The following is a 22968-nucleotide window of genomic DNA, read 5'->3' as shown; positions in this document are numbered from 1 at the left end:
TAATCAGCAACAATTGAGTATATTTTATTTCATTAAAGTATTTTATATCTAAATAAGTGATATACAATGCTTGAGGTAAATGCATAATACCATTAGTATAAATAAGGGATAAAAAACAAATTTTAAGTGCACTCAATGTTTAGATCCATGTGTTTGGGTTTGGTTACTGCCTCTGGCACAGAGTTATGAGACTGTGCCCAAGGTGTAACATTCACAATCATTTCCACAGGTGGAAAATGAGAAACATACTCGATATCATGGCTTAAAGTGCAGAAAATAGTCAGAAAAGCAGCTGTAATCACAGCGCCATTAGCTCAGAACCTACCAGCTTAAGAAAGTTAAAAACAAGGTTGTCCCACCAGCTTCTAATTCTGTATTTCTTAAAACAAAAAAAAACCCTCACACTTCTCTGTCACTTTGTAAAAGATCCACAAAATAAAGAGAAACTCAGTTAGTTATCCAGGACTGCATGTAATTTTACAAAACAAACTTGGAAAATGTATTTTCTGGACTTCATTCAAAATAACATCATAAACGCACAATTTATGGACAGAAGTGTCATTTTAAAGCCTGACAGCACCCTTTCAACCATTTGGTCTAGTGTGAATATTGAGTCAGGTTTTCCTCCTTTACTGAGGGTTTTTAACAGCCTTTTTCCCCAAGACAGGACTAGCATTCCAGTAAAGGATGGGAAAATACATTTTGTGCCTACTACCAAGATTTCATGTTTTGGAATGCTGCTTCGTTAATGCCTTTACTTAACCTAATCCTTCCAGTGCTCCATAAATGAACACTTGTGGGGCTGTACTCACAATTCTCACCATCAGCAGATTTACATCACCAACAGAATATATTTGAAGCATAACATAATGGCAGAGGTAGACAAAATCCAGTTTGGCCTCTGTATGCCAGAAGGACTTGTGAAAACAGCAAGTGGAAAGCTGTTTTCTGCTTGTGAACCAAGTACACCCCTGCGAGAATGCTGCGAAAAAACCCCACCCCAGCCCAGCAGGTATTTTTATGGTTATTTTTTAGAATACACACGCACCATGGGTAACCTCATCAATGTTTTCCACTGCAGTGGTGCTGACATGAGAAATCAGTCCCATTTGTTTCATGAAGCTGCTTCAGTAGTAAAACCAGACTCTGCCACCCTAACTCCATAGCCACATCCTGTGGTTTATAAATACACTGGGATAACCTGAGAAGGAGGTTGGGTGCAAGAGACCACGGTCAGCCCAGGCTCAGTTGGGTACAGCTCCACCGTATCGTCACGTTCGCGCCTGTCTAATTTCAAAATCCCAGGTTTCTATTCCACAGTGTTAGCTATGGTAGGGAGGTCAAGTTTTGTCCCATTAGACTTGAAACTTGTCTCTGTGTTCAAAAAAACCCAGCTTTTACCCATTAAAGCCCAAAGCTGCTCCATAGAAGAACTGCATTCCCAAAAATTCCACTTCTAGACATAGCTAAAATGACCAGAGCAGCCCAGGACAACTGCTGCAATCCTTCTTGGACAAACCTCTTGTCTAAGAGACCAAATGGAAGGTTTTGTTTAAAGAGGAAATAAAAAATGACACAGTAGCGTCGCTGTCACAGACATGTCTGAAAGTAAGCAGCAATATTAATTACAAATAACCTGCTTCCATAAATAAATCTACATAGAGAAAAGTAGTCTTCCAGATCCTTTGGAAGCAAAAAAATGTATAACAAGTTATTAAATACAACACCTCAGCAAGGAGAAGACTTTTTCTAAACAAGGAAGACCAAGGCATAGCTAATTACTTGGGAATCCAATGCAGAGAAAGCACCTTTTGCTGCTTGTATCTGAGGATTTATTAAAAATATATTTTTTAATATAAAAGTACAAAATAATTACTACTTTGGCTTGGAGAAAAAAACAGCAGTGGTTCTGATTTTCAAGCAAAAAAAATTATCCAGTGATAATTTCCATCTAGTTCCTTCTTTTTAAAAAAGATTCCTAAATGGGAAACAGGCAAATCTATCTCTCCAGATAATATGTGCCAGCTCGTGAGAACTTTAAAACAGTTATTGCTTTTATTTTCTTCCAAGGAAGAGTAGAGTAGAGTCTCATTCCTACTCATGTGGCCATACCACATCGCAGTAAGACTAGTGATGGGTGTTTAGCGAGTTATAAAATGTGTAACTGCCACGGGAAAAAGGCGCTGGGGAAATCAGTAAAGTAATAATTACTTGGCAGCAAAACATACTGGGGAAAGTGGTGGGACAGCTTTCACTTTTACCATCTGTCAGGCTTTCTAGAGAGAACAGCGCTAGCACTGAAACCGAGTGCTAATTGCTGCATATCCCAAGTAATTTGTATCATGCCATGCAATATGGATCGGACAAGCAATATCTTCTAGTAAATGCCAACATCAAATAAAGAGAGGGAAAAAAGCAAGCTTCTCTATCCATCCCTAACAAATACCCAAATTTACAATGTTATTTCCCATGTATTTTTACAGCCACCATTCAGCATTAACAAGAAGCAATCTAGAGAGTGCTCACAAGAGGAGGGATGCACGTGCAGTGCAGGCATATCCCACCATCCGTTCCTCCAGATGTCAGATAGCCAAAGTTTTATGAAAGAAACAACATTTTTTTTCCTCTCTAAAGGGTTAGAACAACATTTATAATCTCTCTTTAAATGGTAATCAACAGTTCAACCAGTTCATCCACAGGAGAGTCAACATAACAAGGCAGAAGCAGAATAGTGGGTTTATTTTCTTTGAGCACTGGTTCACGCAAAATGGGTAACAGCAGAGGAGATAGTATCACCTCTGTGATCCAGCTGATCCTGGAGCCGTGCAAATTCAGCAAGTTCATTCAGTTCTTGAAATTGCCTGTCTGTTTTATGGCTCACCAGTGACCTGTAGAAGTGGACTGCAAACACAATGAAAATCAATCCAAAGGGAACCATAATAGATGTTGATGCAATGGCTGCTGCCTGTCCTGATGTGATGGTAGAACTGTTGCTCTGGAGAGGATTATCAGTTTTCTTCTTTAAAGGAAGAAACTTCACCCAACACAGTAGCACCACCTCTGCAAGAAAGAGCAAAGTCCCAATGACAGTAGAAAATGCCCATGCAAGCTCAATGTGCCGATGCATACGCTCATGAGGAGATTCCTTTACGGAGTTGAGATTATGCACGTTGCTAACAGCCTCTATATTTGGAAGAATGCAGGTACTTATCATGAGTGCAAAAAGATGAACTGCGACAAGGACAGTAGTGCAGGCACTGAAGGCTATCAAGAGACCTTGAGGGTAGTCATGTTCCACGTCTAGCTGAACTTCTACCATAGCCACCTGAAAAGGAAAGAAGAGAGAGATGCAATTACCTATTATGTATTATTTGACTATAGATTATTTTAAGTTTAAATCATGTTTCCAGAAGATCATCAGACAAAATAATTGTCTGCATTTAAATTTCTCTTCATGTTAATCTGCACCTTTTTCATTAGGTCCAAATTTAGGTCTGAGCAAAGGCCACCGTTTTCATGCTTACTGTTCTGTTGTAGAGCAAACTACCAGTTTGCATGAAAGCTTCTGACAGCACAACCACGTTGCCACCTCCAGCTCACCCCAACGAAACAGCTGAACTTTGTGATCAACATACTTGGGCTCCTTAAAGTGAAACATTTCTTCTTTCCTGTGTTATATTGTAGAGAAAGCTTTTGATCTTTTACTATTGATTATAAACTTTGCTGGGTATTAGGAAATGTTTTGTGTCCATACGTATGTAGAATGAATACCACAAAGTTTTTTGAAGTAGGTATCTATACCAAGGAAGCCTGCAAAAGCAGCAGACTGCCCATCACGATCTTGATGGTCCTTTCTCCTTGGATATTTGTTTTTAAGTTCTGAAGAGCAAGAGCCTTTCATTAGAAAGATCACCTTTCCATGGAGCTCTCGGTTATATTCTTTCACTCAAAATAAGTACTCAAGCAGACTCTGGAACACAGATTTAGGACACGAGTCTCCATGATGTCTGTGGCAGCCAAACAGGCCTCTTAGAGGCTGGAGGAACGACAAACAGCAGTCTTCCAGAAAAGAGAAGATAGAGTGCTCCCAGACATCACCAGCTACTCTTACTCTAGAAGCTGTGTCTGGCCTCATCTCTGGGCGAGCTGCACTCTCTCATGAAGATGCTCCGAGGTCCAGCCCTCCACTATCGTATGCAGCCATGTCCATTTATAACCTCAGATCTCCAAGCATGCCCATGCTTAAGAAGGAGAAATTAGCATGAAATAACAGTGCTAGGAAACCCATAAACCCAGCTCAAATATTTCTGATAAAGAAAAATTAACTAGAATGCCTTTTAACAGGTTTTAAAACTGTCAGGTGGTTTTATGCATGTGCAATTGATGAATGGCATTAATCCCAGCAGCTTTCTTGAAAAATAATCTTTCCTGAACTGCAAATTTATCAGACGAAGCACAGTTCCAAAGAGGGGATAATGCAACAATGTCTCTATGTTTAGTACTCTTTCTCAAAGGATCTCATTAAGTAGACAAGATATGTTTAAAAAGCAGAGGAAAAAAAAAATTAACAGCAATCTTAAATATCAACACACGTACATTGCATAAGGAAGATGTAGAGGCTGCCATTCAGCACGGTTCAGACTGATCCACACCAGCCCTTTCTGCACCTTGGCTGCCCACTTGTGATCCATCACTGAAATGACTCAACTTGCCAGCACAGCGAACGCTAACCTGGTTAAGAAGCAGTGATCTTCTGCTAGCTTAGCGAGCCGAGCTGTTTCTGCAATGCCTCTGATGAGCAACAAAGCTGGCACAGGCCCGCGTAACTGAGGAGGAAGCAGTTGTACCAGGACCTCAGACTCTTGGCAGCACCGAGCTATGAGCCTAGCTCTTCTATAACATACCAGTTGCCCTCAAAAAGACCATGAAACCAGTTCATACAACACAGTGCCTGAAACAAATCAGCTCTTCTGAGTCCCACCGATACAGGTTTAGCCCATTACCACATGCCATTAACGGTTTGGACATTGCTCAGCCTATAGCAGACACTGCAAACACCTCAATTCTCATCAAGCTGATATGCAGAAAATTTCATAAAGCATGCATAATATGGATGCAGGGAGACATAGAAACCGAGATCCAAAGACAGCTGCAAAAACCAGCCAAAATATTCAAACCTCATTGTTTTGCCAAAGCTGAGCCAAGCTATACCTAGTCTGGGATCCCATCTTCTTATGCTCCCAGAACCAGCACCCGGACACCAGAACTCTTAACCACTAACACACCAAATATATTAAGCGAACCAAGGGTTTTGCTCAGGCATGTTACAACAGGCATTCAAGGCCATTTGCCAGTATTTTAATTCCTTTATTGAAAGCTTTTATTGTCATAAGCCTAACTACCCAGCCAATTAGCAAACACTTTCCAAGTGTTACAAGAAACTCAACAAGAAATTATATTAATGCATATACAATCGTTGCTCAAAGACTTTAAAATACCATTTCTCAATTGTGGGAAACTTCACAGTTGAGAGGATAAATATTTGATCGTTGGGTCTCTCTTCTGCAGGACTGCTTGTCAAGTCCCAGTACATTCATGGGATGTTGGGCCTCCTATGTTTTTCACAGAACAATTGCAATCCTTCACCACTGAGGATTCATTTTCATACTTATCAACGTTTTTTCTTGTAAGTTTTCTGGTGCATCTCTAGACTCAAAAACATCCAGTACAAGACATTTTAATCCTTTATCCTGGTACTTACTAAAACGTAATTTTCTTTTGAAAACTGATGTATTTAATTTGCCAAATATTGAAGACATTTTTTATTTCCATTAATCAATGTCTCCATGTAATAATGATCTCAAGCATCTGATTTTGAAGTTCAGTCAGACTCTCTTAATTCCAACATACCAGCTGTCCTGGAGCTACTCTTCCCATTTCAACAGAACATCAGGAAGAAATATTTTCTTCCTCTTCTCAGTGTAGCCCAAGCTAAAAAGAAATGCTAAATAATTACATTTAATCTAACTGTACCTATTTACAATTTGGCTATAATTATATGCATGATCAAAACAAAATCTTGCAAGAAACCAGCTTCATTTAAGCAGCATTCAGATACTGATATAGCTCTGTGCCTAGGTAATCACTGACAGAATCATGGGACAACTATTAAAAGGAGACATCCAGACCAGGAATCCAAGTTTTCCTGGGTTAAATAGACTTCATTTAGCTGGGTGTTTCCCTGAAAGAGTGACCCCAGGAGTACCTACAACCACCATACACTGATGGAATAGCTTAAACCAGAGTTCGAGCTACACAAGCAAGGCTTCAGTTTATGTGGCTGACAAATATGTTAACACAGACCTGCTTTGCACAGGAAGCTTGTTGGGTAGGTAAGCCCCAAATCACCTCTCAAGAGCTTTCTGAAATCCAGCAAGGCTGTAGCTGTTACTTAAGACTTGTCACAATTTAACCCACGAGCAGGAAGGGCGTAACTTCCTTCAGCTCAAACCATAGCATGCAATTACGTACTGTAATTCCAAGTGTACTCACATAATTGTGAGTAGCATCAACATCACTTGACAGGTAGCCTAAGTACTAGTCTTGTAAAGTGCAAAATAAGCTGGCAGCCAAGCAGTTATTCCCAGTTTGGGATGCTAACAAGCCATGAATAAGGCAGAAGCAGGGCAGTCAGTCATCCCAACCTTGAAGCCTGGCATACACCTTCACGCAGCTGAAAGCTGCGGGAGGGAGACCATGTACTGCAAAGCACCAAGGGGAGGGCAAGCTCCCAAAGGGGACTCCCAGAAATGACCAGGGCATCCCATGGAGGTTACACTCAGTTTCAGCATCTTCTCCCAACTCGGTCCCTCCCACAGTAGTTTTCATGCCAGCACAGCCCTGACGCTAAACACCAAGAGAGCCCGGCATTAGGAATGACATGTGAAGTTAAATCATACTTGTCTATCCTGCCAACAAGCAATACAACCTCCTCTCCATGGCTGGAGCCAAAGGGAGCAGTACTAGCTGCATCAACTGCTGGGCCAGGAAAGATCCTACACTGAACTGAATAACAGAAATGTGAAAAAGGAGACAGTATCAGTCTGCTTTGAGGGAAAGCATCGCAATTTACCCACTTGGGAGACTACAGTGGCTGGAAAAATATTTTTATTGACGCTGAAGGGATCACAGCTTTATAGGGTCAGCCCTCCAAAGGATGAGTGTAAGAGACCCTCACTTTGAATGTTCCGGGTATACTTACAATACAGACACATCAGGTGCAGTTCCACAATGCACTGACAGTTCTTTGCAGACCACAAGTTCTCTAGCAGGGGAGTTTGATGTTTTTCTAGAACCGACCAGTGACAAAATGTGATACAAGCTAGAGGGTACATGCATGAGAAACAAGAGACACCAGAGTTTTTCATGGGTTCATAGGCAGGAAAAAATTATGCTGAAGCTAACTAGCTGGGCAGAGACACCTGTAAATAAAGAGCAAATGCAATAAGTTGCAGTTGTAAGTGACACTGGTGTTAGAAACACCCTAAAAGCAGGAATGGGGGAAGCAAGAAAACACTTCACCATTCAATCAGGATGAAGAGATACTTCAGAACTCACTTCAAATGGAGACTTTTGGGGAGGTTGTAGGATACAGAATGCCTGAAGGATTTCAAAATCTACTGAAGTTGATAGAAAGTCTCCAGGGGAGCACAGCAAAGCCTCCTTGTGTTCAGGCCTGGCAGAGTAACTCCAGCTTGACCCATAAGTGAAAAAATCAGTTCATGTTTTCTGTCTCCTCAAACTGTCGAGGAAGCTAATTTGGGAACCCTTTCACTATAAACCAGCAGAAAAACTGCCAACTCTTTTCAATTGCAAGTCTCTGTTCTTTACTTCCTGGGCCAAGCTTGAGCCAGGCACCTAAAACAAAAAGCTCCATTTTTCATTATGAGGCCCCGCGCCTGTTTTCAAACAGTGATGGAAAGCGTCATAAGTTCTTCTCTCCTTTACTCATGCTGCGATTTCAAAATGCACAGATCACAACTGCTCTTGTAAGGTAATGCTTGCACAAACAGGCCTCCGATGAGCTCATCTGATAGGATCCAAACCCATGCAAAGCCTGAACTCATAGGTACACATTGATGTTCCACGCAGGAGGATGTTTTCCTGTGTCTTCTATTAGGTTTTTACACTGGTTCTGAAGACAAGCCCCTCAGGGCAGGAACCGTCACTGGTATCTGCACAGTATCCAGTACAACGTGTTTCAGCACCTTCTCCTTCCCCACTTTCAAAGCTTCTTTGAATATTTGCCGCATGGTTTCTACTGTGCATCCTGCCTTGCTGCATAACCATAGAATAATGTAGGTTGGAAGACACCGCAAGAGGTCATCTGGTCTAATCCCTGGCTCAAAGAAGAGCTAACTTTAACTTCAGATCATCCTGCAGATATGACTGACTGATTTACTACAGGCCTTGACAAAGCCGTAAATCTGAAATACAGCTTCTTGACAAAATTAAAGGACTCTTGTGATGTTAAGATGCAGGACTGGAGTTCTCATGAGCCAGTGGGCATTCAGATGCTTTCAAAGATAACTGAATTTGGACAGACAATCATGTTAAGGCTTCTGACAGCCCTGGATTTCAGAGTCATGGCAGCCTGAATACTGCCACATTGCAAGAAATTTAACAACTTGCCCTCTAGAAGAATCCTCATTTCAATTTTATTTAACATTTAATATCCTGAAGTAAGTTCACTTCATTTGTGTATAATGCTTCCACATCTTATTAGACCAGGTTGGCTTAAAAGAAGCTCCTGTTTTCAAATCAAAATCCTGAATGCTCTGAAGGTTTCTATTCATACAAGAACACTTACACAGTGCCTCTGAGAAATATTGACTCCACTGCTTCACAGGAAATGAACTGTGATACACTAATAACACAATTTTCATTAGCAATAACAATTAATATAAAGAACCAGCCACATACGTAGCTGCAAATGAAGCTCACATTGCTACTGAAATGCAGAATAAGCAACTGTCTAGTTTGTCACTTGTTCATTTTTACCACAGCAGCAGGACAGAAATTAATGACTTGCTTTAAATTTTAGCATTATTCCCCAGTTTTATAAGCTACTAGACAGTATGTTGGCTCTACTTAGATTGGTTTTACTTCCAGCATAATGTAAGCTTCAAATTAAATTCCTATTTTAAGATAGGGGGTTCTGAAATAAGAAGTATTCAGGGAAAATAAAACATGACAGAAAACGATCAGAATAAAAACGAAGAACCGTACTAAGAGCCACCCGGGTAGCAGGTCATATTGACACTCGAGACTTTCAACCCACAAAAAAGGTTTGTTGTCATGTGTAATAGCAACAGTCGTGAACACACTATCTGAGAGCTTTCTGACTTAATCACATCTTTTTCAGAATCAGTAGCCACTGCTGTAGAGAAAAGGAAATAAAATGCCTTATCTCAAGTAAATCTGTATTATCTATGAGCTATTTATAGATGACTTCCTCTCCTCCCCTTCCCCACAAAGATGACTCTGAGCTCTGGTCGGCAGGAATATAACGCAGGCTGGGAGCCTGTGCTGTAACTGGCATACCACCTCTCATGGTATCAAATACTAGCGTTAACATACAGCTGCGAGTCGCGATCGAGTTCAGCACGCCATGGATAGACAGCTTCAGAGTGGACAGAGCCACAGCTAATTAAAACTCCTTGCTGCTGATCATAGTTCTGAAGAACACACGTGGCCACTTCTCCACAAGACACCTGATTTTAGCTAAATACATTCTGTAACCAGGGGGGTGCAGTCAACTAATGACGGCTCTGCAACAGACGGCTGTAGAATTGTCTCCTGTACCACCTGAGATACTATCTGACCAGCCTAAAGCTCCAATCGCAAGTGCTCTCCTGTCATTTGTATCTGACAGATTCAGAAAAGAATCGCAGAGCAAGAAAGCAATCTTATTAAAAGTCACTAGGTTTAAATATCAACAATCTTGTAATCACCCATTTAATGGAAAACTTGGAGAAACGCTGGCTCTCAGTATCATCCCATTCTTACTATGTTCTACTGCTCATGTGGTTGCTGCCTCGCAGACTGTAACAAGCAAAATCCCTTCAGAAAGGGCGTCAGCTTCAAACATCAGCTTTGCTAAAGACACCAACCACCTCTTAATGAACACAAGTCTAGAATCATCTGTACACCCTTGCAAGACTGTTCTCACCTCCTCTTCCCTGGCCACGGCTACCATTCCTAAACAGAAAACTGATTAAGAGGACAAGACAACTTTGTATAAAGTCTAGCACGTCAGGAATGGCTTAAAAGAAAACTGATCAAACATCATGGTTGCATTTTGTAAGGGTCTGTCTGCAGTGAGAGGAGGATGCGAATCTTACCTGGAGAAGAGTATCAGTGCCACATCACCTTCACCTCACTGGACCAATACACACCAAAGCAAAACTGCACATGGTGATCACTAAAGTATTTCAATCAACACCTATCTGCAGAAATATTTTCTTAGCATCACTCACTGCAACTACGACTAGACTTGACTACATCTAGTTATCCATAGTTACAGGTGCGAGTGATTCTTCATAGCACACGCTACTCTTAGCCAGGGGAAAAAAACCTCCACGCACATAGAAGTGGTTTCTCCAAGTCTTGACATTCACATCACGAGATTATTTCAATAACAAATTCCATGTTCTACCCCACTGCTTGTCTGTGTGTGCCACCACAGGGGAAAAGTCGAGAACGAGACGGGTGTCATGGCACCACTGAAAATTAGCACTCCTCTGGCTGTCTCCCCAGCTCCCAAGTTGGTCGGTCAGTCTCTGTTTTCCTGACAGTACAATTCACTCCCAGAGACAGAGGCGCAGAGCCAGGGTCTCACAGAGTGTCTGCACCATTCATTAAGAGTTATAAACAACTCATAGAAAGACTCTGTATGAGCCAGAGTCAGTCACCGGAAATTAAAAAAGATAAGTCAAAATAATGATCTTATTACTGGTTTTATACAGAAGAGAATGTAATCATCATTTATCCATTAGTCTAGAATCATGACTCTGTGGATTATTATATGTTGCAGAATGGCAAAACACATTAATAGCTGCTAAAGCTAACACTAGAATACAAATGCAGGATTTAACTATATTTTGCTAGTAAACATGAAAAGGCAATACCCATATAATCGGAGTAAATCTACCTTCTCAAGATGAATTTATCGTAAGTATCTCTAAACAGTGTTACTATTTGATAAGTACAAGGTCAGATTAGACAGCACAGCAGGGAGAAGAAACAGCGGCTCATTATCACCTTTACATCGTCCAAACTACAGCAGCTACTCACAGCTGCTGTAAAAGAGAGCAGTAAGAGTCCTACGTAGTCCATGCTGCCTGCCTCACTCATCTATAACCTTGAGACAGGGATGCTCGAAGGAGCAACAAAATCTTGCTTTCCTGACTGAAAGAGAAGAAACCTTTTAGATGGGGGAAGATTCTTCAGAGCACAGTTCTAACCTGTAAAGCGCAACAGTGATATAAAAAGTAAGCGGTGGCAGAAGCCATGGAAATAGGCCTGTAACCTTTCTTACAGGTTAGAAAATGCAGCTGTTGCATGTTATTCTACCAGCAACCCCATTAAATATTCTATATTTGAAGTATGTATATTACTATCTAGACAACAGCCTAGCCAGCTTGAAACATTAGAGGTATTTAGAAGAAAAGTGTGCTGTCTAGCAACTAATATCCTCCAAATCCTAAATATAGCTAAGTTGAGCACAGTGGTCATATAATTTAGATCCCTAATTGAGGCTCACGTATTTTCACAGAGCTGTTAATCAGTGGATGGGAAGCGATGTTTGAGTTTTCCAGTTTGAGGATTGTTGGAATCCAACAACCTCCCTATGATATTCGCAACTCTGGGATCATGATGTTGTCATGCTACTGCATGATGCATCCCTGGTGACAAAATGATGCTAACAAGTCAATTTAATTTGCTCATACAAAAACAACCTACCAGCAGCCTGTCTACAGCTCTTGATACTGCTACTGTAGGTGTGGATGAGCTAGTGCTTGCAATATTGAATACTACCTGCAAAATATTTCCACCATTGAGATAAACTGGATTAAGAAATAAAGATAGGTATGGAGGGGAAAAAAACCCCAAACCATAAATATCTGGGAGATAACACAGAAGTGAGAAATACTCGATACCTCCACTGGCATTCTTTCATGGACTACACATACTCTACAATTCACAGTTTCTTTCTTTAGCTCTAACAATTTGGGGGATTGATATTACTTACTGGCCCCATAAATTAGAAAAGTGTATTAAATGCAAGATTATAAGCTTCATAGATTTCCTCTTAGACACTGGATGATAGCACCCATGGAAATCTGCACAAAGGAAACGCTCAAGCTTACTCGTGGGAGCTTAGCTTTAACATCAGCAACCACCAGACCCTGCAACTCTTTCCAAAGCTAACACACAGTGGCAAACTGTGATGTGTAGCTCTAAAACAAAACTAATTGTAAAACGTTTTTTAAACAATCTTCTCCGTGGAAGCATAACACTTCTGAGTTTGAAACTTGGCTGAGCACTTCATAACCTACACATCACTGACCTGGGCAGTCTCTTGACTTTGTCATGCATCATTTAAGTGGGGTATGCGTAACCAATCTTAAGGGAATAAACTTTGCAAAATGGCTGCAGTTATACACAAAATAAGTCCATAATAAACAGTTCAGCAGGGATACACTTAGCTCATACTAGAGGATGCAAGTACTGATTAAAGATCAAGGATCACTGGGGCTGGCACAGAAACGAGCACATTCCACTCCCGACAATTCCCATCAGTTTCCTGGGTGGCCCTGGATGTGTCATTTAGGCTCTTTCTTCCTAGTGTTGATAAGGAAAACAGAGACACAATGACGCTTAATTGCTGTTGTAAGCTTTAGATCCAAGACTAGATTGTACTTGAGCAGCATTTTGTTCACATATCAGGTGCCAAAGAATCTGCTGAATTTAGGAAACAATGCATAGGCGTGACAGCAGAAAGAAGGCCCTGCTTTTCAAGGCAGAAATTGTGAAGGACAACGTTAAAAGATAAGGAAAGTTATTAAAAAGAAATCTAAAAATACTTGAAAGTTAAGTCAGCACTTCTGAAAATAGATTAGGAAGTCTGAGCTACAGGACTATCTGTCACAGCAAAACCAATGAGGCTACAAGTTGGTTTCCAGCATGATGTTGTTAAAAGAAGGAAAAAAGTGGATTTTTTTTTTTTTTTAAGGGGTTAAGTTCAAGAAAATTAAAATGCGATGAATGTTCACATGTAAAATCCCTAGCAACTAGAGATTTGTTAATGGGAACAAAGTGGCTTTTTCCTGAAATACCCTAAAAAACAAATATAAAAGCAGCAGTTTTCAACTGCAGGACACTGAACTCCTAGAACACTTCTAGAGAATCAAGAAAGAAGTAGATGAAGTCCCATCTCATACATCCACGGGATTTTGAGAGTTCATATAGCATATATTTAGAGAAAAGCCAAAGAGATTTAAGATATTAAGTATGACTTTTAAATAGTGGTATTTCTACTCATGCAGATGTAACCTCCCTTAGATGAAAATTTGTAAAACCCAACAAAATACAGGGTTTTTTTTACCACGTTCTCTCAAGGTAAAAGTCTGACTTAAGAAACCACCCCAACAAACTGCTCCGACACAGGAGAACGGGCATACAATAAGGAAAACTCATTAGCAGCAGCAGAGCATGAGCTACCAGCCTGATGCATGTTACCCAAGGAGACCCAACTCCAGTGTGCCGCTGCACTAACACAGTCGCCTGTCAGTCAAACGAAGAGCAGTCCGCCACCACCCCTGAAGAGTTGTAGTCTGTTTTTAGCCATTGAAGGAGGACAGTGACATTTATTTGACCGTCAGAAGGCTGCTGCAGACCGGCTGCTATGTTTTCAAACAGCATCCTCTAATTAGAATAATGGGTTTTTAAGGGGAATATATCTTGCAGTTGAAAATACTCACCTTGTTAAAAGCAGGGCAAAAATCAAAATAAGTCAGAGCTGTACAATTCGGTATTTGCAACTATGAAGCATATTTAACGCAGATGAATAAAGGAGCTGACTGCAGTTAGCAGATCAGTATGTTAGAGGACTGGACATACAATGAAGCTTGAAAATTACCGTATTTCAATCTATATGCAGCTTTCATTTGAGATAACTAGGATTACTAGACTACGTTTCTACATCAAAACCGAAAGCAAGAGACATACTAATAAAAACATTTCTAAAACATGCACAAAACTCCAAACTAAGCAACACCCAAGATTTCCTTAAAAAAAAATTAAAATAATTAGAAACATCGCAACTGCAGATAACTAATGATGGATGTAATGAGTCGGGGGGACACCGTCAACTTTAATCAGTTGGGGTTCGGTGGGGTTTTTTTTGTTTTTTTTTTTTAATTTACCTAAAAATAGCTCCAGCGCAACACCTGCCTTTGCATCCTCTGCACAAGGTGTGCAGCTGCGGTCTGGGAAGCACCACGGCCTCGGGAGAGCTGTGGGACTTTCTGTGCGCAGCCCGCCTCGCTCTGCACACCGGAGCTCAAAGCTAAGCGAAATACCCAACCCCCCCACGTTTACAGCACCCTACAGTGTTTCCTATGAGAACCGGCGGGAGGAACGTCCCGCCAAGTGTGATTTTTGGCAAGCCGAGCAATCCTCCGCAGGAAAAATGAGCGACTGGGGGGGAAAAAAAAAAAAAATCCCGCACGAGGTATCGGAGCTATTTGGTGAAGCAGCTTTTAACTTGTGGCATGACAGCTCTCCACAGAAGACGAACTACCGATATGGATTCCCCGGGCTCCACCAGCCCCTATCCCGCCGCTCCCGGGGCGGCCCCCGCGGCGCCTTCCCCTCCTCCGGCCCGGCCGCCACCCGGGTGCGCTGACCCGGGCTGCCCCGAGGGCTGGAGGCCGGGCCGGGAGCTCTGGTGAAGAGGCGCCAGGGCCCGCCTCGCTTCCCGCCACCCCGGGGTGTCACACGCCGCCTCAGGGGCTGCCCCGTGCCCGTGTGTGTTCCCCCCTCCCCCGCCGCAGCCTGAGGGGAGGCAGCGAGTTCCCCGGTCAGAAAAAGGAGAAGCGGCGGCACCGCTCCCCACACCCGGCTCCCTGCTGCCGGGGAGGCCGCGGGCCGCCTGCCAGGGCCCCCTGCCCGGCGGGCGAGGCCAGTCGCTCACCATGGCGAAGCCGGAGAGCAGCGCGGAGGTGCGGCTGGAAGCCTTCAGCTTAGCGCGGCTCAGGTAGAGCTTCCGCCAGGACAGCGCCTGCATCGAGTGCTCGTTCAGGCTCATGGGCGGCGGGCGGAGGAACGGAGCGGAGCGGGAAGGCACAAGACGGCGGCGGCAACAACGGCTCCTTCCGGCAGCAGAGCGAGGGCACCAGCTGCGCTAACACCCCATGGCGCCCGGCCGCGGCTCTTGCCGGTGCTGGGGCCGCGCCTGCCGCCGCGGCGCTGCGAGCCTGCGCGCCGCCACCCGCTGGGCACCGCCCCGCCGCCGCCTCATTGGACGGCTCGGCCCGGCCCGGCCCCCTCAGCCCCGCCCCTGCTCGGCCGCTTCCCGGCAGCCCCCGAGGGAGCTTGAGGGCGCGCGGGCGTTGCGTCTCGTCGCAGCTTCCCGCCGCTGTGAGGGGCCTCGGCGCTGCCGCCTTGTCGGGAGCCGTCAGCGGGGCCTGTCCCTGAGGGAAGGTGCGACCCCGCAGCGGCTCTGTGGGGGGAGACACCCTGCAGCAAGGCCCGGCTGGAGCCCGGGGCGCGGCCTCCTGGTGGCTGCAGCGGCGGGGCGGGTGAGCAGGCTCAGTTTGGAGCGTGGCTGACAGGAACCCGTAGGTTTTCGGTCAGTTCTGTACACCCCTCCCCGGCGGTGGGTGCCCCTCCGCTCAGGGCAGAAAGAGGTGGGGTGTCCCCCTGCTCCGTCCCCAGTCCCTCCCTCAAGACAACCACAAAGCCGTTTCTCACTTACTTCCTTCTTTAGCTTCAACGTTTAATCTACATCTGTCCTGTAGATCTACACCAGTCTGAGCACCCACCCTCGCTTCCAATTAAAATTGATAAACCTGTTTGTCATGTAGTTAAGGTTTTCATAACCATTTTGTACGCCCAGAGCTCCTGATAAACTCGGTTTTTTTATCAGCAAGTAGTTAAGCTGATTAAGCAGACCATTTCAACAGATCTATATGCCAGTGCTGAAAGATATATTTTTTTTATTAACACGTTCATACAACTCCTTTAAACCGTATGTTTTTTCTGTATTTTACAGAGGGAATAATGAGGCATAGAGCAGAACTCCATAGCAAACACATGGCACAGTTATGAAGATGATTTCTGGAAAGGTGAGGCTTACTACAATGCTTGTGCCACGTCAAACTTGTGGGTCTGGAGAATTAAGGGGCGTGTGCATGAAACCTGTTGCTATTGATTTCTAGTAAGAAAAATTATGATTTAAAGAACAGAAGTAATAGTGGACAAGGATACTTTTACTATTTACAGGCACATGGATGGTCACATATGAGCTGAATCACTACAATGGTAGCTCCATTAGGAATCAAAAGCTTTAGTGATTTTCTATGATTGCGTTGAAATTTTCCACCTTATTTTACAAGTAGAAAAAATGCAGCGCATTGTCTTTAACATTTTTCTTTGTTCTTCTCGTCACACCTTTCTGGGATTTGCAGGGTCGTTCATTTAAGTATGCACAGTAAAGGTGATGACAATCTATACCAACATAGGTCACTTAATGCTTTTCATTTACATGGCATTCTTTTAAAAAAAGAGGTAGTTGAAGCAAGTCTTCAGAGACATTCCCTGAAGCTACCAGTTCTTACCACATAGATTTGATCTCATTCCTTTCTCAGGAAATAAACGGAGTTGTCTTCTTGTTATAAACAACTTTTGGTTAGATTTTTATCTACAGGTGCATTAAAACACCTCTACAGAAGACTGAGTTCGACTTAGTCTTCCCATAAAAGCCTTTGCTTTTGTATAAACGACTCCATGTGGTGTTTGCCACCTTCTTTCTCTTTTATGGGTGATGGTACTACTGTATTGGATCCATTTGAGTGAAAGTCCAGCATAAGTCAGCATTATAAAATACTACTCTCTGTGCAGCATTCTTTAATTCTTAAAAAAAACAACCAACCAGAAGACCTCATCACCACAATCAGCATTTTCTGTGTCTCCCACCAATGCCTTAGGCTAAGTCTGAGCACCACATTGCAAAGCTATGAGTAACAACCATATACTGATTTCATTACCACATTTTACTTGGGAGATACCATTAAAAAACAGTAATGTAAAATTTCCTCCACATCTCAAGCAAACATTTAAGTCTGTCAAGTAATTTCTGTAGAATCATACATTTAAAAATATTTTGCATTGCTGCTCATAAGCTATGAAAAATGTTTATGTACATAACCAAGACTATTCACTATTTCTTGTTTCTGCACACAATTATGGTTGAACTGTAACATCATGGGTGATGCACAAATAATACCTAGGTCTTAACCTGTTCCCTAAAACCAGATTTCTCTAAAAACCCCCACAAACCCACCTGCAAGAGACATACAGCTGAGAAGGACTTCAAGTGTCTTTCTAAATAATTGTATTAAAATAGACTCTTTGAAGTCACTGTTTCTCTATTCTTCTGTCCATCACTCCTATTCCTGTTTACTGTGAAGGGCTTTGAAAGATTTAACAATATTGCACACTGATGTACTGTTGAGTTCATATTTCAGTCAAGGAAACAGTAAAGAAAAGGACCTACCAAATCAGTAAAGAAATCTCATCCCATCCACTTTTCCAAATCAAACCCATGTGTAATTTTGACCTTCCAAGCCCACCAGCATTTTAGCTTTAAAATAAGCATTATTTCCTTTCCTATCAGAAATAAGTAATCGGTTTGTTAAGTAGGAAAACATAAATTAAGGATCAAGCTGCCATCTGCAACTAAAACATGAGGACAGTAGCAGTGTACCCCTTTCCTCCTTTACGTTCCATTCTACAGCTCCATTCTGAGGTACAAACTAAACAGGATAAATTCTTTTATTTCCAACTCTAATTACTGATTATGACAGACCTCTATACTGCCACTCTAGAGTTAACTGAAACAAAAAGAGTCAGTCATGCTTAATTACCTCTTAGAAATGCTTCAGGGAGTTCTTCTGAAATCATGCTGGAGTTCAAAGCTGTGTTTCGATGTTAACCTCTGATGGGTGCAATTGCAGAAGGCCACCAAAAGGGTGTAGTCCTGCACTCTTCCTTCATCTCACCCCACTCCCCTTCCTGTAGATTACACCGATCAAATAGCTACAGAATTTCAGTGAATTGACCTAGTGAAAAAAATATATATTCTTTTTTTCTTAATGGGTGACTTTTCTGCTGGATCAAGTCACTGAACTGACTTACCCCGTGGCTGCAGGGACACTGGACCTAATGCAGGAGAAATGAGGGACATACATGCAAGAGAAAGGGAACCGGCTCTTTCAGCAGCAGGCTGTTATTACCCTTAATTAGAGGTAACCCATTCTCTGACTCATTTATCCATGAACACAATGGGAGCAGGTGGCAGAAGTCCAAGTTTCTTTCCAGAAAGCCCTGAGAAATCTGTACACTGTCACAAGGATACTCATAAATTTTTCTTCCTGCTAAAAACGTACTTCTGTATTTTCTGCAGGAGGACTGAATAAGAATAGGTTCGCTGAGTACCCTATGATTAATGTGATACAGTACAGAGTATGCAAAGGTGCTACCCTCTGCATAGCAGTTTTTCTAAAACATATTTCCAGCTTCACATGCAAATCATTGCTTCCATTTGTTCCCGTTATTGTACCAAAACCAAATCAGGTTACCACAAAATGGAAATTATGGTAGATTTGCATTAAAAACAACACATTAGAAGCAGAAGTTGCGAAAGGGAAATAAGGGTTTGTCAGCAGTCCCAAGCAGCAAGGAGGTTAAGGCAAGCATGTCTGCAAATCTTAGCTATAGTACAGCTTAAACTTTAGTTGATGGAATTTCTGCAGAGGAAAGATTTTTATCTGTCATGCCCAGAAAAACTGTGTAATTGTTAACTTCCTTCATAAAACAATGAAATGGTTAAATAACTAGTCTTCTCCCTTAAGCCAAGGTGGTAGGTCTTACAGGATAAAATTTACTTTAAAAAATGTTTTAAGATTATTTCAGTCCATTCTCTCCAATGGGAAATAACTGTGTTTGAAAGCTCAGTAGGGGTGAAATGAACCCATTTCCTCATACAGCCTTCCCAAGCCCAGCACTATAGTTCTCATTTTAGCATGAGCCCTGCAGTACAAGTTTAATTAAATGACAGCTCCTAGTTTCAAGCTAACAAGGTCAGGATCCAGCACACTGTCATGATTAGATCTTAAATAATTTAAGTTACATTAACATCCAGCAATAGTTTTAGGTTTTGTTTTTAAACACAGACTAGCCCTTTTCTCAATAATCGCTGCTCCCTTTTCGCAGTATTTAAACATGAAGTGTATTTTCCGTTATTTTTAACTGAAGAAAGCCAGCCTTGCAGCAGCCCTGGGCTGTCCCGTACCAAGCGCTGCCCAACGAGGCCCAGCGCCAGGCACTGCTGGAAACCTGCAGCATGACCTGCTCGGAGGGGAAATGAGCCCTAACCCTCATCTGCCAGCACTGAACCTGTGGCCTGAAGCATGTGGGTTTAATATTGCTTCTAAATGTTTTTATCCTAATGCAGCTGTGGATATTCTCATCATCCACATCCTACTGCCCCCCCTTTTTGTTTCCCCAGTTCTTTTAAGTTTGAGACCTTTTTTTTGTTATTAATACACAGATTACAGTATTGTTTCAATGGTAAAATGAATTGTAGTTTAATAGCAATCATTTCTGTCTTAAAACAAGGTTAAAAATGTGTTTTCTGTTTTTGGAGACCTATAGATCAAAATTGTGATATTTCTGAAACATATTCACTTCCATACTTCAATAATATGCTCTGGTGTTTCCAGGTGTGTGTGATTAATACAGTCTTTGGTGGGTTTGCTTGATACACCAAGAGTCTCAGATTGTTCATGTCCAAAAAAAAAAAAATTTTAGAAAAATGAGTTAATTTTCTTTTATGTCTCTGTTCTGTCTTTTTTGGTGGACTTTTGTGGAATGGATGGATTATGTGTTTTTTGTCTGATGATTCTCTAGTAACATCCATTTATCTTGTACAAGTACTCTGGCCTCAATCCTACAGATGTACACATGCATTTAATTTTAAGATTCAGTAATCTTGGCTGAAAGGTCAACATATGCATACATCTTTTCAGGATTATGGATTAATAATGCACTTGCTGTAATAGACATCTGGAATCCACACTTCAATATATAGCCTATACAACACTTCTATATGATAATAAAGTTCATTCATCTGCAAACAGGGAGATGTTAGAGAAAGATTACATGATTTTTTCAAGACTCTGCAAACGGTTATTGGCAGATGCAGAAGGAGAAGCTGACTGCCTTAAATCCTAACTTGGAACTCTATCCTCTCCTGCCTTTATCCACGTCATGATTCATTACAATATGGATCTTTCCAAAGAGATGACCAGCAAGGCCCGCAAAGTTGAATTTTAATATTTTCTCTTTTGCAAAATATTTAGTATGTTTCATATAGAACACGATTGGTTAGGTATGCAAAGGGTAATTGGATGCTGTATGATTTCTGTTGGTAGTAGCAGATAGGAATAGTAAAGAAAAATGCCCTATTGTAAGAAGAGTTTCAGTCTCTGTTGAACTGATCTGAGAATTAAAGCCATGGAAAGAGTTTGAAATTTACTTCTGAGATTTGTACTGGTTAGATCAGAGGACTCCCAATTTTTCTTGGCCCAGGAAAGACAACAGTGAACAAGTACCATACTGAAGGGAGAAACGCATTTATTCTCAATGTCAATCTCAAAAATTGCAAAAAGCAAACCAGAGGAGCACTGTCAAAGCCATCAGCCCCCAACCCTGGGTTTAGGTACACTTTGATGTTCCCTTTCTTGGGGGGTGCGGAGGGGAGGTAAAGGATGTCACTTCAGAGAGGAGCCACGCTTTGGAACCTGGAGGCTGTTCAAAACCTGCACTCTGATCTTGCTATTGCAATCAGATGGTCCCAATATTTGCTCAGCATCAATTTAGAGTAGATACGAATTGGTGTTCTAGAAATAAGACCCTCTGATAGCCTTAGGAACCCACAGTATCCCTACAGTTAAGTTTCAGTTTGTATCAGTAGCTACTTTATTATTTTTACCTACTTTTTCATGTGATTTCTAACTACCTGTTGGACGTGCGTATTACAGAGGCAATTTTACTTTAACACCGAATAATGCATTATAGATATTAGAGCCTGTTCTCACGAGACAAATGTAGGCGCAGATCTTGGAGCATTTTACGCACCGGCCGGTGTTTGTGTGTGGTAGGACTACCTTGCCCAACTACGTGCTGCATGCGTGTTAGAGGAACACAGCGGAGCCAAGTGTACGTAAAACAGATCGCTTAACTGAACACAGTAATTAATCTTATAATACGTGGACTTAGGTTATTTTCCACTGTTTGGTACCTTAATTCCCCACTCTTTACAGGAGTCCTCCAAAACTGCGCCCGGGTTTAACACGTGAGGCTGGGCAGCCGGCGCTGAACCCAATCCCCCGGTGTAAGCAGAATCGTTCAACTTTTCGGGCACGTCTCGAGTAGCAGCGGCACCCACGCAGGGACCATCCGCGCCTTTGTGGTGCGCGCCCCCCCTCCGCGGGGCGCCGCGCTGCCCCGCCGCCGCTCAGCGCCTGCGTGCCGCGCCCGCTGCGCACTCGTGACCTGCCACGGCGGGGCCGGCGGCCAGCCCAGCGCCGGTAACCGCGCCGCCGCCCCCGGACCCCCCCCCCCCCCGCACTGTTTACGTTCCGGGCACTGCGACGCCTGCGCCCCCGCTCCACACGCAGTGCCTGAAAATGGTTCCTTAGGACTTTGCAAAACGCAGCGCCGCCGCCGCCCCCCTCCCCTTCCCTTCCCTCCCCCTCCTCTCTTCCCCCCCCCCCAAAAAAAAGTGCTGGTGCAAAATTGCAAAACTTTAGAGAGACCTGGATGGCTTTTGTTTTTCCTCCTCCCCATTTGGGCCAAAAATGCAGGACAGGAACTGTTGACAATTAAGTGATGAAACTCTCAAAAAAAATGGAGGCAGAGAAAGACTCTGGAAGAAGATTGGTGTGTAGCTGGCTTCTGTCTATTTCCTATTTGTGCCTTTTAATTGATTTTGCTTAATTGTTTGCAAAGGGAGAAATGCATGTAAACGTAGGCAGCAGAGCGACTTAGTTTGCAAGAGAGCAGCTTAGACACTGGGGAAGGGGGTGGAATTTAACCGAGGGGAAGGAGAGGGTGGGACGATAATATATTTTTTTTTTCCTGTGGGTAAGGGTTTGTTGCTGATCCACCGCGCGTGTGTGTAGGGCTGGCTACCGGGGCGGATTTGCAGGGAACAGAGCTGCCGGGCGAGGGGCAGAGCCGCCGGAGGCAGCTGGTGCATCGGGCTCCCCCCCCTCCGCCTCCTCCACCGGGGGACCTACCTTTGTGCGCGGCCGGCTGTCCCCCGCTGCCGGCGGCGTGCGGCCGGGCAGCTCCGCGGGGCCCCGCCGCCTCTAGCCGCGGCTCCGCGCCCGCCGCAACTTCCCCAGGAGGGCGGCGGTGGCCTCCGCCAGGCCTATTCCCCCCTGACACCCCCTACCCCCCCCGCATTTAACTCGTTCCTGCCCCTCGCCCGCGGACCCCCCTCGCTTTCGGCGCTGTAAAAGCGCGCAGGCTCCCGTCGCGGCGGAGCAGCGTGCGGGACGGCAGGAGCAGTAGGGTGGGGGGCTGCGCATCCATCGTGGCGTTACATAAAGCGAT

General features: G+C 43.2%; 2 protein-coding genes across 9 annotated transcripts in view; one reads left to right on the top strand and one right to left on the bottom strand.

Annotated features, from left to right (window-relative positions):
- Positions 1–3: 3 nt before the first annotated feature.
- ORAI1 (ORAI calcium release-activated calcium modulator 1) lies at positions 4–15544 on the bottom strand. Its single transcript, XM_054843819.1, has 2 exons — positions 15260–15544; positions 4–3325 (listed from the first exon to the last, which is right to left on the bottom strand). The coding sequence occupies exons 1-2, from the start codon at positions 15371–15373 to the stop codon at positions 2759–2761; spliced, it is 681 nt and encodes a 226-aa protein (XP_054699794.1). The 5' UTR covers positions 15374–15544; the 3' UTR covers positions 4–2758.
- Positions 15545–15676: 132 nt separating this feature from the next.
- KDM2B (lysine demethylase 2B) overlaps positions 15677–22968 on the top strand; it is a 125816-nt gene continuing 118524 nt past the window's right edge. For 5 of the 8 annotated variants that reach the window (XM_054843806.1, XM_054843801.1, XM_054843805.1 and 2 more), the window contains exon 1: positions 22148–22290. In XM_054843806.1, coding sequence (XP_054699781.1) covers positions 22240–22290 — 51 coding nt within the window. In that variant the 5' untranslated portion in view covers positions 22148–22239. Of the gene's footprint in view, positions 15917–16339; positions 16413–22147; positions 22291–22968 lie in introns of those variants that run through there. The other 3 variants (XM_054843803.1, XM_054843802.1, XM_054843804.1) reach the window with 3 other exon arrangements.

This window comes from Grus americana, chromosome 16, assembly GCF_028858705.1.
Source record: "Grus americana isolate bGruAme1 chromosome 16, bGruAme1.mat, whole genome shotgun sequence".
In the NCBI taxonomy this organism is placed as follows: domain Eukaryota; kingdom Metazoa; phylum Chordata; class Aves; order Gruiformes; family Gruidae; genus Grus; species Grus americana.
Note: the sequence above shows the minus strand (reverse complement) of the source record. Positions and strands in the feature narration are given on the sequence as shown.

Bases quoted from the DNA above. Each gene is read 5' to 3' on its own strand.
- ORAI1 (XM_054843819.1), bottom strand. From the start codon at position 15,373: ATGAGCCTGAACGAGCACTCGATGCAGGCGCTGTCCTGGCGGAAGCTC. The intron at 3,326-15,259 runs GTGAGCGACTGG...TTTCCTTTTCAG, and splicing joins TGCTCTCCGGCTTCGCCATG to GTGGCTATGGTAGAAGTTCA.